At 42.6% G+C, this 15,523-nt stretch overlaps 1 protein-coding gene across 2 annotated transcripts in view; it reads left to right on the top strand.

The window, feature by feature from the left end:
• dclre1c (DNA cross-link repair 1C, PSO2 homolog (S. cerevisiae)) overlaps nt 1-15,523 on the top strand; it is a 60,413-nt gene that overhangs the window by 14,384 nt on the left and 30,506 nt on the right. For both annotated transcript variants that reach the window (XM_060842594.1, XM_060842595.1), the window contains exons 3-5: nt 12,511-12,595; nt 13,092-13,151; nt 14,956-15,011. In XM_060842594.1, the coding sequence (XP_060698577.1) occupies nt 12,511-12,595; nt 13,092-13,151; nt 14,956-15,011 (201 nt within the window). The remainder of the gene's footprint in view (nt 1-12,510; nt 12,596-13,091; nt 13,152-14,955; nt 15,012-15,523) is intronic.

The raw sequence follows: 15,523 nt of genomic DNA on the forward strand, positions 1-15,523 counted from the left end.
GAGGGGAAAGATATAAAAGAGACCAAAGGGGTAACTTTTTCACGCAGATGGTGGTATGTGTATGGAATGAGCTGCCAGAGGATGTGGTGGAGGCTGGTACAATTGCAACATTTAAGAGGCATTTGGATGGGTATATGAACAGGGAGGGTTTGGATGTTAAACCTGTTGCTGACAGGTGGGACTAGATTGGGTTGGGCTATCTGGTCGCCTTGGACAGGTTGGACCGAAGGGTCTGTTTCCATGCTGTACCACTCTATGACTCCATTCGATGGAAAACAGTCCCAGACTCTCTAGTCTCTCCTTATAGTTGTCCATGAGAAGTCAAACAGGGATGGGCAACAAATAAATGCTGGTATAGCCAGTGATGCCCACATCCCACAAGTGAATCAAAAACACAAGCTCCAGCCCAGGCAACATCCCGGTGAATCTCGTCTACACTGTCTCCAGTGCAATCACATCCTTCCGAAAATGTGGCAATCAAAATTGCACACAATATCCCAGCTGTGGCCGAACATTTTACCCATTTCCATCAACAATTCCCTGTTCTTTGTCGACTAAGTATCCCACATGTCGTCTTCACCACCTTCTCTGCCTGTTCTGTTGCCCTCAAGAATGTATGGGCATGCACACAAAGGGTCTTATGATCCTCAGTTCTGCCAGGGCTCAATGTAATTGCTTTGTTAATTTTGGAATGCAGGAACATTATTAAATAGATTCTACCAATTGCACCTGGTATATGAGGTTTAACTTGAAACCCACAATGCAACGTATCGAAAGGAAATTGTAAACTGTTGTCTTCCTGCCTCTTCACCAGCTGTTTCTTTGTTTTCTTTTGTCACCTGGGACTCTTGTGACATGAGTGAATCCACAATCCATTGACTGCACAGGATCTTCTTTCTAGACCACAAATAAGACCAATACTCCTGATGCTAACGTTGTTGTGGTCCTAGTTATGGACTAGGCCAGACAACTTAAAACATTCTTAAGCAGGCATCCCCAGATCATAACTTTGCAATTTGTGTTGGTAAGTGTACAGTGAAAATTACCCGGAGTAAGATAGCTAGGTTGACTACTAGATTTTAAAACAGAAAAAGATTTATTCACAAAATTATACAATGAAACATAAAGAACAGAATAAACAAACACCCTACCGAACTCAGCTGATCCAACTAGACCTAATTATGCTGTTCCGAATACACACAACAGTCTCAATGAGCAAACTCCCTTTAAAAACACATGCTTACAGGTTGAAATTGAAAGGCAGAAAGAGAGCGAGAGTTTCCACCCAGCTCCCTGTTGAACTACTCACCAGTTCAAGACTGAACTAAAACTGCTCAGCTCAGCTAGGGAGCTGACCACTCCCCTTTCATTATACAGGTCACTTCTAAAACATGACCTCTTTGCCCTGAAGTCTCATCTATTTACATATAAACAAAAGGCCTCTCAATCCTTTCCGTCTCTGTACCAAACCAGACTGATCGGAGCCTAGCCCGGTTTATTGGCCCTCTGAAAAAAACCAAGGACAGAATCTTCTTGAGCCAAGGAATAGTTTTTAGAAAAAATATTGGACTAGCTTTGTGGCACCTCCTCTCTTTTTAAAAAAAAAACCATCAATACCAAAAGGTGGTTTCATTTTTTTTAACCCTTCAAAACCTAGTTAGTAGTCTAAACACACGTATACACTATACTAACTATAAACATGCAAACGTGCATAACCCTGTGCAAATTCAGGCCACGGTACACCCACCACCGGATGCCTCCGTATCTCATTTGAAACTCGATAACGTATCGCCAATCACGTTTCCACGACCTGCCCCCTGCGCAATCGTCAAACTGAACGGCTGCAACAACAAGCTCCATCCAAACAGGCTAGCATTTTTGTCCTTAAATATTTCCACAAATGTCAATGGTTGTGATCAGTGTATATGTTTGTCTCAGCTGCATTGCTGGTAATATAAACACTGAAACGTTGTAATGTCAACACCAAGCTTAAAGTCTCTTTCTCCACCATTAAATATTTCTGTTGATGAACGTTTAACTTCCTGGAAAAATACCCAATGGGTCTTTCTATTCCCTCGTCATCCTCCTGCAGGAGCACCGCACCAACACCCACATCACTGGCATCGCTAGCCACCTTGAAAGGCTTTGTACAATCCGGGGTGGCTAATACTGGGGCAGTGGTTAACACATGTTTTAGGCTGTCAAGTGCCTTTTGACAGTCTGCTGTCCACTGAAACGTCTTGCCCTTTTTTAACAATTTGGTGAGTGGAGCAGCCACACGGCTAAAGTTCAGCAAAAACTTTCGGTAAACTCCACTCAATCCCAGGAACTGGAGTACTGCTTTTTTCATCACAGTGTGGGAAATTCCCCAGTTACTTTTGTTTTTGCATCTCATGGGGCCATGTGTCCGTGTTCAATAACATGGCACAGGAAGGTGACTTGGGCTTTGGCAAATTCACTTTTAGCCAGGTTTCCCACCAAGCCTGCCTTCCAAAGTTGAGCGAACAAGTCCGATAAATGCTGTAAATTTTCCTTCCATGAGGGACTAAAAATCCCCAGGTCATTGATATACAGCACACAGTTGGGTAATCTGGCAATGACCTTATTAGTCAGTCTCCGAAATATGGCTGGAGCGTTTTTCATATCAAATGGCATGACTTTGAACTGATACAGTCCATTTGCTGTTATGAAAGCTGAAATTGCCTTTGCTCTTTCTGACACAGGTAGTTGCCAGTAGCCTCTGAGCAAGTCCAATTTAGAAATGTAAGTTGCTTGTCCCACTTTGTCGACACAGTCCTCCAACTATGGCATCAGATATGCATCAGTCTTTGTAACAGTGTTGACTTTGTGATTATCCACACATAACCATTGGGTACCATCTGGCTTTGACTCCATGACTATGGATGAGCTCCAGTCACTGTAACTCACTTCGATTATGCCCATCTTGGAGCATGCGCTCTATCTCCTTCTGAACCTGTGCCAACTTTAGAGGGTTATGCCCATAAGGAGCAGCATGGTGGCTCAGTGGTTAGCACTGCTGCCTCAAAGCACCAGGGAGTCGTGTTCGATTCCAGCCTCAGACGATTGTCTGTATGGAGTTTGCACATTCTCCCCATGTCTGCGTGGGTGTCCTCCGGGTGCTCTGGTTTCATCCCACAGTCCAAAGGTCAGGTGAATTGGCCATGCTAAATTGTCCATAGTGTTAGGTGCATTAATCAGAGGGAAATGGATCTGGTGGGTTACTCTTCGGAGGGTCGGTGTGGGCTTGTTGGGCCGAAGGGCCTGTTTTCACACTCTAGGGAATCTAATCCAATCTAATCTAAGGATGTTGCTTAATTGGAACAATATCTTCAATATTTACATCATGCACAATTAGGTTAAAACTTCCCAGTTAATTTCCGCATATCTCCCCATGTGATAGTAATAACTCTTTTAGGTAATTTTGATTTTCTTGTGGAAGGTAACTCAATACTATCTCAATTTTTGACAACTTCCCCATTGTCCGATTTGATTTGAGGAATGTCTAATTCAGAATCCTCTGAACGTGGTTCTTCCTTCTGGGCTGTCATCATTAACACCTTCTCCTCTTGCTTTCCTTCCCGATCAAAATACCTTTTGAGCATATTCCCATGACACACTCTGTGAGATGTCGTCCTGTCTGGAATCCTTATCAAGTAGTTCACCTCACTCAATTTCCTCTCAATTTGACAAGGTCCACTAAACCTTGTTTTTAAAGGCCAATCATTCACTGAAAGTAACATCAATACCTTATCCCCACTTGCAAAATTGCGAATTTGTGATTTCTTATCCACTTCCTGTTTTATTGTATGCTGTGGTATCTTTAAATGCTGTCTAGCCAACACTCCAGCTCTATTTAATCATTCTCTAAAATTTGACACGTCGTCCAAATGAGTGTTCTCTGAATTCTGATTTATTAATTTCTCCTTAATCAATTTTAACAGTCCTCTTACTTCATGCCCAAAAATTAATTCAAATGGACTGAACTTGGTCGATTCTTTCAGTGAATCTCTGATCACAAAAAGTACAAATGGAACTCCCTTATCCCAATCATCTGGATAATCCTGACCATAAGCCCTCAACATGGTCTTCAGTGTTTTTCTTGCCATCTCTCTCTAGCGCTCCCTGTGATTCCGGATGATATGCAGTAAATTTGAATTGCTTTATTCCCCAGTTATCCATAACCTCCTCAAATTGTGTGGATGTGAAGTTTGATCCTTGATCTGACAGGATCTCTATTGGTAGTCTGTATCTAGTTAAAAAAGTTAAGTAATTCTTCTACAGCCCTTTTAGCTGTGATGTTGCGTAATGGGATCGCCTCTGGAAATCTAGTCGACACATTGTTAATAATTGTTAATAAATACTTATTCCCACTTTTTGTTTGAGGTAGGGGACCTGTGCAATCAGTCAAGACTCTTGTGAAAGGTTCCTCAAATGCTGGATTGGTATTAAAGGTGCAGGTGTTATTACTGCCCGTGGTTTTCCGATTAGCTGACATGTGTGACACGTCTGGCAAAGCTCAATTACATCCTTGTGTAATCCAGGCCGGTAAAAATGTCTTTGTATTTTAGCCTGTGTTTTCCTCACCCCTAAATGACCTCCAAGTGATAGCTCATGTATCACTCACAGCACGTCCTTTCTATACCCTACTGGCAAACCAATTTGTGATGGTCTCCATTTTCTCATTAAGACAACATTTGTTAAGTAATAACACACGGGAATGCATTCGCTTTCATTCTCAGTGAATGCCTTTTGATATAATTGAATTACAGCAGAAATATGAGGAGTTAAAACAGTCAGCTTAGTAGAGATAAAAATATTGACAAGTTTGCCTATTTGCTCCTTCTCTGATCCACTTACTTGATTAAACAGAGTTTCAGATAAACCACGTCAGCTTCCTTATCTGTGCCTTTTGTTCTCTCCTGCTTCAGCTTGTGTCTCTGTGATCCTGTGATCACACAATCAGGGAAAATTCCTGGATAAACATTCTCTAGGTCTTCAGTTGCCCACGTCTCCACTGGCTTTTCAACTAGAGTAGGCAGCCCACCTATTGGTGAATCAGCTATATCATTTACAAGGACAAATTGTATTCCTGGAGCTGAGAGTTTGTCCAGTACTCCTACCACAGATTCTCCATTCTTCTCTGGACGCTCTAGCCTCACTTTACATAATTGAGCACTTTTTTTGTCTCACCATGAATTTGTCTCACCATGAATTTCTGTCACCAGTACCTTTTCTGGCAATTGTCCTTCAGGAGTGCATATCTCCTCATCCCTCAGCTTTACAGACTTAGAGGATCCTGTTTCCCTTCATATTGTAACCTCCTTACCTGCTGCTCCTGGCCTATGTGAATAAACTTTACCCTTGCGTGTACATTTTTTCAGCAGATCTGGCACTTCCTCCTTAACCAACCTCTGATCATCTTGTACACTTTGAGGCAGTTGTCTAACTTCCCTTGTGCTTTTTGTTACAAGTCCAACAAAACTCCCAGGCTTGTCTGGTTTACCTACATCTGGCTTTCTCCTAGCCCACCAACACTGTGGTTTTGTGTTGCCTACTTTATAACAATGAAAACACTGGAGATTTTTAACTTCTTTGTCCCCCTCAAGGGTTTCTTTTTCACCCTGTGTTAAGTTCTCCTTATGATCATCACTGAGATCTACCTTTCCCTTTCCACGTGAGGATTTCTCTTTGCCCCAGTGTCTATCTCTCGTGGACTGAGACTGATTCTGGAAGTCAAACCATGTTTTATGGACCAGTTCAGAATCATCAGCCCCTTCAGCTGCTAACCTTGCTGTTTTAACTCTCTGCCCTTCCACATGAGTTTGCATTACTTCCTCACTGAGCCGACTCTCAGTCTTTATCTACAGCCTTTTAAGCTGACTTGTCTTTTCAAGTATCAGTCTTTGAAGTTCAAAAATTTTCTCTTTCTATCTCTGCTCTCTCTTTTTCCCTCTCTTCTGCTGCTCTTTTTCTTTCTCTTCTGCTTTTAACCGTCTCTCAAACTGTTTCATTTCTGCTGTCCTTTCCTCACCTCTCGCCTCTAACGCAAGCTGCTTCATTTGCAATTGAATCCTTGCCATCGTTATAGATTCTGATGGTTTCTCCAGCAGGTTTAAATACTGAGCTACTGCTGTAATTATCTCTCCTTTCCTCACAGAGGCAGGCACTTCCAATTCTGACTTCTCTGCCTATTCTTGCAACTTGGCCGTATTCACTTTTTGCAAAACTTCCAAAATCACCGTGTCAGCGTCCAAAAACCTTTTGGTGACTGAAAGAGCAATTACTATCCCAAGCTTTTTCTAACCAACCAAACTAACACCTGAAATAAAGACACCAGCACCTACCACTCGCTGTTTAAAATCCTGCAAAGAGCCCCCAATCTGTTATGGACTAGGCCAGGCCACTCGAAGCACGCAGCCCTAGACCTAACTTTGCAATTTGTTTCTCTAAATATACAATGAAAATTACCCAGATTAAGTTAGCTAGGTTGACTACTAGGTTTTAAAACAGACAAACATTTATTCACAAAATTACATAACGAAACACAAAAAACAGATTAAAAAATCCCTACAGAACTCAACCTATCCAACTAGACTTAATTCTGCTGTTCCGAATACACACAATATTCCCAATAAGCAAACTCCCTTTAAAAACCAGTATAAATGGAACACATGCCCGCATGTTGAAGTTGAAGGGCAGAAAGAGAGAGAGAGAGAGAGTTTCCGCACAGCTCCCTATTGAACTACACACCATTTCAAGACTGAACTTAAGCAGCTCAGCTCCGCTAGAGAGCTGACCATATTAATGATACAGAAGATGGTATTAGTAATAACATTAGCAAATTTGCTGATGATACTAAGCTGGGTGGCAGGGTGAAATGTGAGGAGGATGTTAGGAGATTACAGGGTGACCTGGACAGGTTAGGTGAGTGGGCAGATGCATGGCAGATGCAGTTTAATGTGGATAAATGTATGGTTTCCACTTTGGTGGCAAGAACAGGAAGGCAGATTACTACCTAAATGGAATCAATTTAGGTAAAGGAGCAGAACAAAGAGATCTGGGTGTTCTTGTACACCAGTCAATGAAGGTAAGCATGCAGGTACAGCAGGTAGTGAAGAAGGCTAATAGCATGCTGGCCTTCACAACAAGAGGGATTGAGTATAGAAGCAAAGAGGTTCTTCTGCAGCTGTACAGGGCCCTGGTGAGACCACACCTGGAGTATTGTGTGCAGTTCTGGTCTCCAAATTTGAGGAAAGACATTCTGGCTATTGAGGGAGTGCAGCATAGGTTCACAAGGTCAATTCCTGGAATGGCGGGACTATCTTAGGCTGAAAGACTGTAGCGACTGGGCTTGTATACCCTTGAGTTTAGAAGACTGAGAGGGGATCTGACTGAGACATATAAGATTATTAAAGGATTGGAGACTCTGGAAGCAGGAAACATGTTTCCGCTGATGGGTGAGTGCCGAACTAGAGGACACACCTTAAAAATATTGGTAGACCATTTAGGACAGAGATGAGGAGAAACTCACAAGGAACACAATTTGCCACAAAAATACAATGGCTACAAGAGCAGACCAGAGGCTAGGAATCCTACAGCAAATAACTCACCTCCCGACTCCCCAAATTCTGCCTGTAATCTACAAGGCATAAATCAGGAGTGTGATGGAATACTCCTCACTTGCCTGGATGGAGGCAGCTCCAACAACACTCAAGAAGCTTGACACTGTCCAAGACAAAGCAGTCGACTTGATTGGCACCACAATCACAAACATTTGCTCTCTCCACCACCGACACTCATTCGTAGCAGTACGTCCTGTTTACAGGATGCACTGCAGGAATTCACCAACGATCCTTAGACAGCTTCTTCCAAACCCATGAATACTCCCATCTAGAAGGACAAGAGAAGCAGATACATGGGAACACCACCACCTGTACATTCCACCCCCATTCTGACTTGGAAATACATCACCATCCCTTCGGTGTCACTGATTCACAATCCTCGAGTGCTGTCCCTTACAGCATTGTGGAGCTACCTACAGCACATGGACTGCAGCAGTTCAAGAATATAGCTCATCACCACCGTCTCGAGGATTAGGGACACAGTAAATGTTGGGCCCAGCCAGTGATGCCCATGAGTGAATTTATAAGAAAATTCAAAACATGGATTAGAAATCTAGAGTCAAGGTATGAGACATTTTCAGTCTGTTCAGAGATGAGATTGCACACCTCTGAGACAGGTGGCACGTGAACCAAGGCCTCCTGGCTCAGAACTGTGCTGCAAGAATCCCACAATCAAAGCATCACTAAGACAGAGATTCAATAGGGGGGCAGCACAGTGGCTCAGTGGTTAGCACTGCTGCCTCATAGTACCAGGAACCAGCTTCGATTCCAGCCTCGGGCGACTGTCTGTGTGGAGTTTGCACATTCTCCCCGTGTTTGCATGGGTTTCCTCCAGGTGATCTGGTTTCCTCCCACACTCCAAAGATGTGCAGGTCAGGTGAATTGGCCATGCTAAATTCCCATAGTGTTAGGTAAATTAGTCAGAGGGAAATGGGTCTGGGTGGTTACTCTTCGGAGGGTCGGTGTGGGCAAGTGGGGCTGAAGGGCCTGTTTCCACACTGTAGGGCATCTAGCCTAATCTAGGTACAGCAGACTCGAGTGATGAGGCAGTGGGACGTAGTGAATGTTAGGTTCTCATTTGTGTCTTGTGTTCCCACTTTGAATGCCAATTTTCAAAGTTTTGCATCATATGGTCTGAAAATGGCTGAGCTTGCTGGGTATAGTGTCTTCTATGGACAACAGCACTATCCTTGGGACAGAAGTATTTGTTATTATTTTATCCTAAATTATTTGTTGCCCAAGACAAGCTGTTCCATTAATGGCAAATACCTGGAGCTGCAGAAAATTACCCACCATCCATGAGGCACAAATAACGAACGGGACATTATTCACTTGCTTGGTTTCCTGTTCCAACGCAACATTCAAAAAGCTTCATTTTATGAAATCTCAGGAACTGTTTGTTTCATGAACTGACATTGGGAGAGTCCACCCCAGAAAGGATTCTGAGGTAGCACTCTAACTCAATGAGGATTTATCATATGTTTATACATTGTCGCTCACGTAGACCATACATTTCTCTAATTCCGAAAGGATCTGTTTTCGACGAACACCGTATTTTTCACACGTTCCAGAAGTAGCTAAATGCCTGGTTATCTATGCTCTCACCACTCCCTGTCTTTCCAGGTCTCATCCTCTCTCCTCTCCAAAGCCTTTGCTTTTTTCCCATCCTGGACTAAACCCGATTGCTTCGCTGTTCTCAGTGTAGTACAGGGTCATCCTCCCCTTCCATTTCCAAGGAAGGCCTCAGGGCTAATGGTGGTTCAGCCATGTTACATTTTCACAAACTGTCTATCTGCTTCATCAGCATCTGGGCATGTTTTTGCAGTTTAACTATTTTTTGTTTTAACGTGGCTACTTGAATAAATGAAAATGAATCTCAAATTATTTAGATGATTATTGCTTATAAAATTAACTAAAGATGTCTACTGCATTCTATTGAGTAAAAAGTGAGGTCTGCAGATGCTGGAGATCAGAGCTGAAAATGTGTTGCTGGAAAAGCACAACAGGTCAGACAGCATCCGAGGAGCAAGGGAATCTGAGAAAATCTATAGCCTTAAAACCTGTCTTTAAAAATTTAGACTAAAATGTAATGCTGAATTATAGAAGTGGAGTTACAGGAAGATAGGATAGTGAAGAAGGTGTTTGATATGCTTTCCTTTATTGGTCAGAGTATTGAGTACAGGAGTTGGGAGGTCATGTTGCAGCTGTACAGGACATTGGTTAGGCCACTGTTGGAATATTGCATGCAATTCTGGTCTCCTTCCTATCGGAAAGATATTGTGAAACTTGAAAGGGTTCAGAAAAGATTTACAAGGATGTTGCCGGGGTTGGAGGATTTGAGCTCTAGGGAGAGGCTGAACAGGCTGGGGCTGTTTTCCCTGGATTGTCGGAGGCTGAGGGGTGACCTTATAGAGGTTTACAAAATTATGAGGGGCATGGATAGGATAAATAGACAAAGTCTTTTCCCTGGGGCCGGGGAGTCCAGAACTAGAGGGCATAGGTTTAGGGTGAGAGGGGAAAGATATAAAAGAGACCTAAGGGGCAACTTTTTCACGCAGAGGGTGGTACATGTATGGAATGAGCTGCCAGAGGATGTGGTGGAGGCTGGTGTAATTGCAACATTCAAGAGGCATTTAGATGGGTATATGAATCGGAAGGGTTTGGAGGGATATGGGCCGGGTGCTGGCAGGTGGGACTAGGTTGGGTTGGGATATCTGGTCGGCATGGACGGGATGGAGTGAGGAGTCTGTTTCCGTGCTGTACATCTCTGACTCTATGGTACCTCTTTATGATAGGAGTTTATCTCGCAAGCAAGCGGCGAACTTGGCTGGCTATGTTTTTCCCACCTGATGAATGGCTCGGGCCTGTAGGAGTGATTAGTCAAGCGTACATAGACCTGTCAATTACCTTTTCTTCCTTACGAATTATTGTCTTTCACAGTTACCTGTCTGATTAAGGGCGTGCAATGTTTTTGTAAACGTTTGTATAAAGGAAGCCGCTTTGTATCAGTACATCAGAGTAGCCTACTGGGGCGCTTGAAGAGCTGGTACCCTACACTCCTAGGTTATTAGAACCTTGTTAGTTTAACTTCTAGGTATCAGTCTTATGTTCTAACAGTGCTGCTATTAGTGAATAAAGGAGATGACTAAATTTAAACTAAACTGTGAGTAAGAGGTTTTTATTCCAGACTTTCAAAGAGTACGATCTCCGGGACGAACCAAGAGAGAGGCTGTACAGGTCTGAGTCCACAGGGGATTCCCTGGGCCACCTCAAATCTCCACTTTAACAAGTCGACAATTCAGGCATAAGCCCGTCAACAGGAAGGGATTATGCCCGAAACGTCGATTCTCCTGCTCCTTGGATGCTGTCTGACCTGCTGTGCTTTTCCGGCGCCACACTTTTTGACTCTGACCTCCAGCATCTGCAGTTCTCACTTGGTCATAATTTACAAAATGCAAACCTCACACATGGTGCCAACCCAGAAGTCCTCTGATCATTGCTTCCCCTCTCATTCATCCAATCAGGATTGAATCTTGCGTTTCTGGATCTGGATCTGGATCATTCACTTCTTTATCTCATCCAGCATCATGCTTCTAACCCAGCATTTCCTGCAATGTTTTCTGAACAGCTCACCAGAAATGAGAACAAAATACAATCCGAGAGAGAATGTCTAGATTGTAGTCATTGGAACATTGTTTATCAGTTCTTTCATTGTTTAAGTATTAAATGCTACAGTACTTTGAAATAGGCAGGCAGGAGGCTGGAAGAACACAGCAAGCCTGGCAGCATCAGGAGGTGTAACCCTATTCCAGGACAGTACTTTGAAAGCAATTTTTAATTGAAACTATGGATCAATTCTCAACATACAAAGACATCACATTCATTCACCATTCTTGTTTTTTTTCATAAACTTCATTCTTAACTGTGAATGTTGTTTTAAATTCGAGAATGGTTCTGGTCAGTGGAGCATAGTGGTAACACGAGACTGATCTGTTTTTGTTGAATAATTAACTGGTGTTTTGCAGGTGCAGTTCTGGATTATTAATAGGCCATGTCGTGTTTATGTCTGTCACACAGTGGGACTGAATTATCCAGTTACTTGTGACCACTCCATCGTAATCTACATGTAACAAAATGTCCATTCTCTGCAAATGATCCTTCTCCACCCACCCTCAGGTTAAAGAATCTAATGATAGATGCTGTCTTGGAGATGTATAGCATGGAAGCAGACCCTTCAGTCCATGCTGACCAAATGTTCTGAGTAAATCTAGTCCCATTTGCCAGCATTTGGTCCATATCCCCCCAAACCCTCCTATTCATATACCCATCCAGATGCCTTTTAAAAGATGTAATTGTATCAGCCTCCATTACTTCCTCTAGCAGCTCATTCCATACACACACCAGAGGGATAGAGAATAAGAGAGAATGAGAGAGAGAAAGAGACAATGAGTGAGAGAGACAACAAGAGAGAACGAGAGAGAGTGCGAGCGAGTGAGTGACCGAGAGAGAGCAGGAGAGAAAACACTCTTTGCATTTACCTCACCAGTTGCTTCATCTGTGTGAAAAATCTGCCTCTTAAGTCTCGTTTCAAGCTTTCCCATTTCACCACCCGCAGATTAGGAGGGTTTTGGAACATGGACAATAAAATGGAATTCTGCAACTGTAGATTAGACAATGGAAATTGGACCTGTCTATCTCACATTTCCAGCTGATATGAAAGCTGTTTTAATATTGGGCAAGGACGACATCAGGCTTTGATGTGACTCTGTGCGATCTGCTCTTGCTGAGGCTGTAATCTATCAATATTCGTCATTGTCCTGCTTTGTAATATTAAACAATTATTTAATTTTTTCCCCTTTCATTACAGCTTGAAGCTGAAACTTTACTGTTCCCCGGTAACAAAGGAAATTCTGCTAACAAGTAAGAAGTACAAGTTCTGGGAGAATTATATTGTAAGTTCCATATTTAAATCAATTGAGCCTCCAGTTTCTTCTTGTATTAAAAATAGTTAAACATTATAGTTTTAAAAGAAAGTTAGGAATCTACCACATTGCTGTGGGTCTGGAGTCACACGTGGGCCAGACCGGGTAAGGATGGCAGTTTCTTTCCACAAAGGACACTGGTGAAGCAGATGAGTTTCTCTGGCAATCGACAATGATTCATGCTTATCCATTAGACTTCTAGTTCCAGATTTTTATTGAATTTAAATTCCACCTGCTGCCACGGCAGAATTTGAACCAGGTCCCCAGAGCAGTACCTAGGTCTCTGGATTAGCAATCTAGCAATAATGCCACCAGGCCATCATCTCTCCAAAATATATTTAAAATCAGGTAGCAATGAGTCATAAATTGTAAGGAACAGAGAAAATGTGTTTGTTCTGGATTGGACTAAGATTCAGTTGGCATTATTTAAGTGAAATAAGGTCAATAAATGTTTGTGTTTTCACAGATTGCTATCGAAGTTGGAACTCCAACACAAATTTCCTTGGTTGATGAGGCAACTGGTGAGGTAAATGCAAAGAGTGTCTCTCTCGCTCTCTCTCGGTCACTCGCTCGCTCTCTCTCTCTCTCTCTCGTTCTCTCTTGATGTCTGTCTGTCTGTCTCTGTCTCTCATTGTCTCTTTCTCTCTCTCATTCTCTCTTATACTCTATCCCTCTCTTGTTTTTTCTCTCTCTTTCTATCTCTCTCTCTCTCTCGTTTTCTCTCTCTCACACACATTCTCTGTCCCCCTCCCTCACTCCACGCCTCTTGTTTTCTCTCTCTCTTCTTTCTCTCATTCTCTGTTTTTCTCTCTCTCTTGTTCTCTGTCCCTCTCTTTCTCTCTTGTTTTTTCCTTTCTCTCATCCTTTTTCGCTCTCGCTCTCTCTCTCGCTCTCTCTGTCTTGTGCTGTGTCTCTGATCACATGTGGATAGATCATATCCATGATCCTGGAAAGTGGCTTTTTAATGTTGATGAACAGGAGGTTGGAATGCTTTTCCTTTCCTCCAAACACCACCCCCGGACACCCAGAGTCCACACAGTTTTCACTATGTCTGTGTTAAAGCGTTCTGACTCTATGGCTCTCAAATATAATGACTTGTCTCGCCAGTTATCTGACTGTAATAATATTGCAACTCAAAGCTTTCATATCTGCTGTAGTGTGTTATTGAGAGAGGTTTTACTTCATATTTTGTTTTTAATTTGTCTTGTGTGGAGATATTAAGCAGGACATCTTGTCATCATTGACAATGGAGATGTCAGATGTGTCTGTTATCCCACTACCCCTTTCACTTCCATCCGAGTTGACCATTTATTTGGTTGGTGTTGATATTCTAAAGAAATAGATTTTTGTTCTTTCAGACCAACTGAAAACTTTGCAGCTGTGGATTGTAACTGAAGTCAGACTGATTGTGAACAGTTTAGCACATTCTGTACGGTAAACAGAAACCAAGTCTTTTGAGACACCTGTTTGCTTGGGTGCTGTAATATCTTACCTTCCATGAGTGCTCTGCCTGAAGGTACATCTGACTCTCCTCACCAAGATTGGTATCATGGTTCAGGTGAGGAGGTGGGTTCTATATCCACCTGAGTCAGGATGGGGAAATTGGTGCCAACAGCACATGGTTCAATCTACAGCCTTCCAATCAACTGAGCCAACCAGCATCTCTCTCACCAAAAAGAGGGCGAGGTTGCTCTTGCAATGCATTCTTCTACAAGCATGCTGTAGTCTGGAGCGACAGGTAATGATGATTGAGGTTCCAACTGACGCATTCAAGAGGGCATTGGATGATTATTTGGACAGAAACAGTATGCAATTGTATATGGAGAAAGCAGGAGATTGACACTCAGCAGTGATGCTCATTGGAAGGGCTGGTGCAGGCATGATGGACTGGATGGCCTGATTCTGTGAATTTCTTACCATCACACAGCTGCCTAGGAGTGTCTTCTGCTCTCGCTGCCTGCTATTCATGTGTGTGTCTGTGTGTTTACGGTTATGGGGAGAAAGTGGTATCAGGGAACTGAGGTGGATTGTTAGTCATGATCATATTGAATGGTGGAGCAGGCATGAAGGGCTGAATGGCCTCTTCCTTCTATGTTTCCATCCGTGTGGGAAGGATTTGCAGGATGGTGTGTCCTTGGTCCTGGAGATAGACTTAAATCTGAAGCTTTTGGTTTAGAGGCAAGGACACTACTCCATGTCACGAATCCTGACTTTACACAGAATGTACAACTCAGTTTATTCATCAATAGCTTCAATATAAACTTTAACATAATTTTGTTTTTAAACTGCTTGCATTTCTAAAGAACTTTGTTTTTTTTCTTTGAAAATAGAAGGAAGATATTCTAGTTACCCTTCTACCTGCTGGACACTGCCCAGGATCAGTCATGTAGGTATTAATGTCTTTACCCAGTGGTTTCATTAACAAGTCTTTGGGCATGATGGACATAAGAGCGAAAATAATTATCTTTGCATGTTCATGTGAATAGCAATAGGACTTGGAAACTCGTGGTAACTAGCCAACTGAAAAAGAAAAACAGTTAACTGTTCAGAAGGAGGTTTTCCGAAATACATGTTAGAAGGAATTACATTAGAATAGATAGCATGGGTGTCATGGGCTAAATGGCCTCCTTTATTACAGAGGTATCTCTGATTCTGAGCAGAATGGGTCAATTTGGGTCAGCCTTTGTGATGTGATGATGGTGGGAACACACACTCCACTCAGAAGGCTCATTGGACAGAAACTGTCTGCGGGAATTGTCATAAATCACAAGACACCGGATTCCAGTCCAACAGGTTTATTTGAAAAGCATTCAGAACCTTGCTCCTCCTTCAGGCGCTACTTCGGGAATTGTGAAATAGATCTTTGCTGCCTGCCAGTTTGCAGATGTAAATGATTTT

The sequence above is a fragment of the Hemiscyllium ocellatum genome, chromosome 23, assembly GCF_020745735.1.
Source record: "Hemiscyllium ocellatum isolate sHemOce1 chromosome 23, sHemOce1.pat.X.cur, whole genome shotgun sequence".
Taxonomy (NCBI): Eukaryota; Metazoa; Chordata; class Chondrichthyes; order Orectolobiformes; family Hemiscylliidae; genus Hemiscyllium; species Hemiscyllium ocellatum.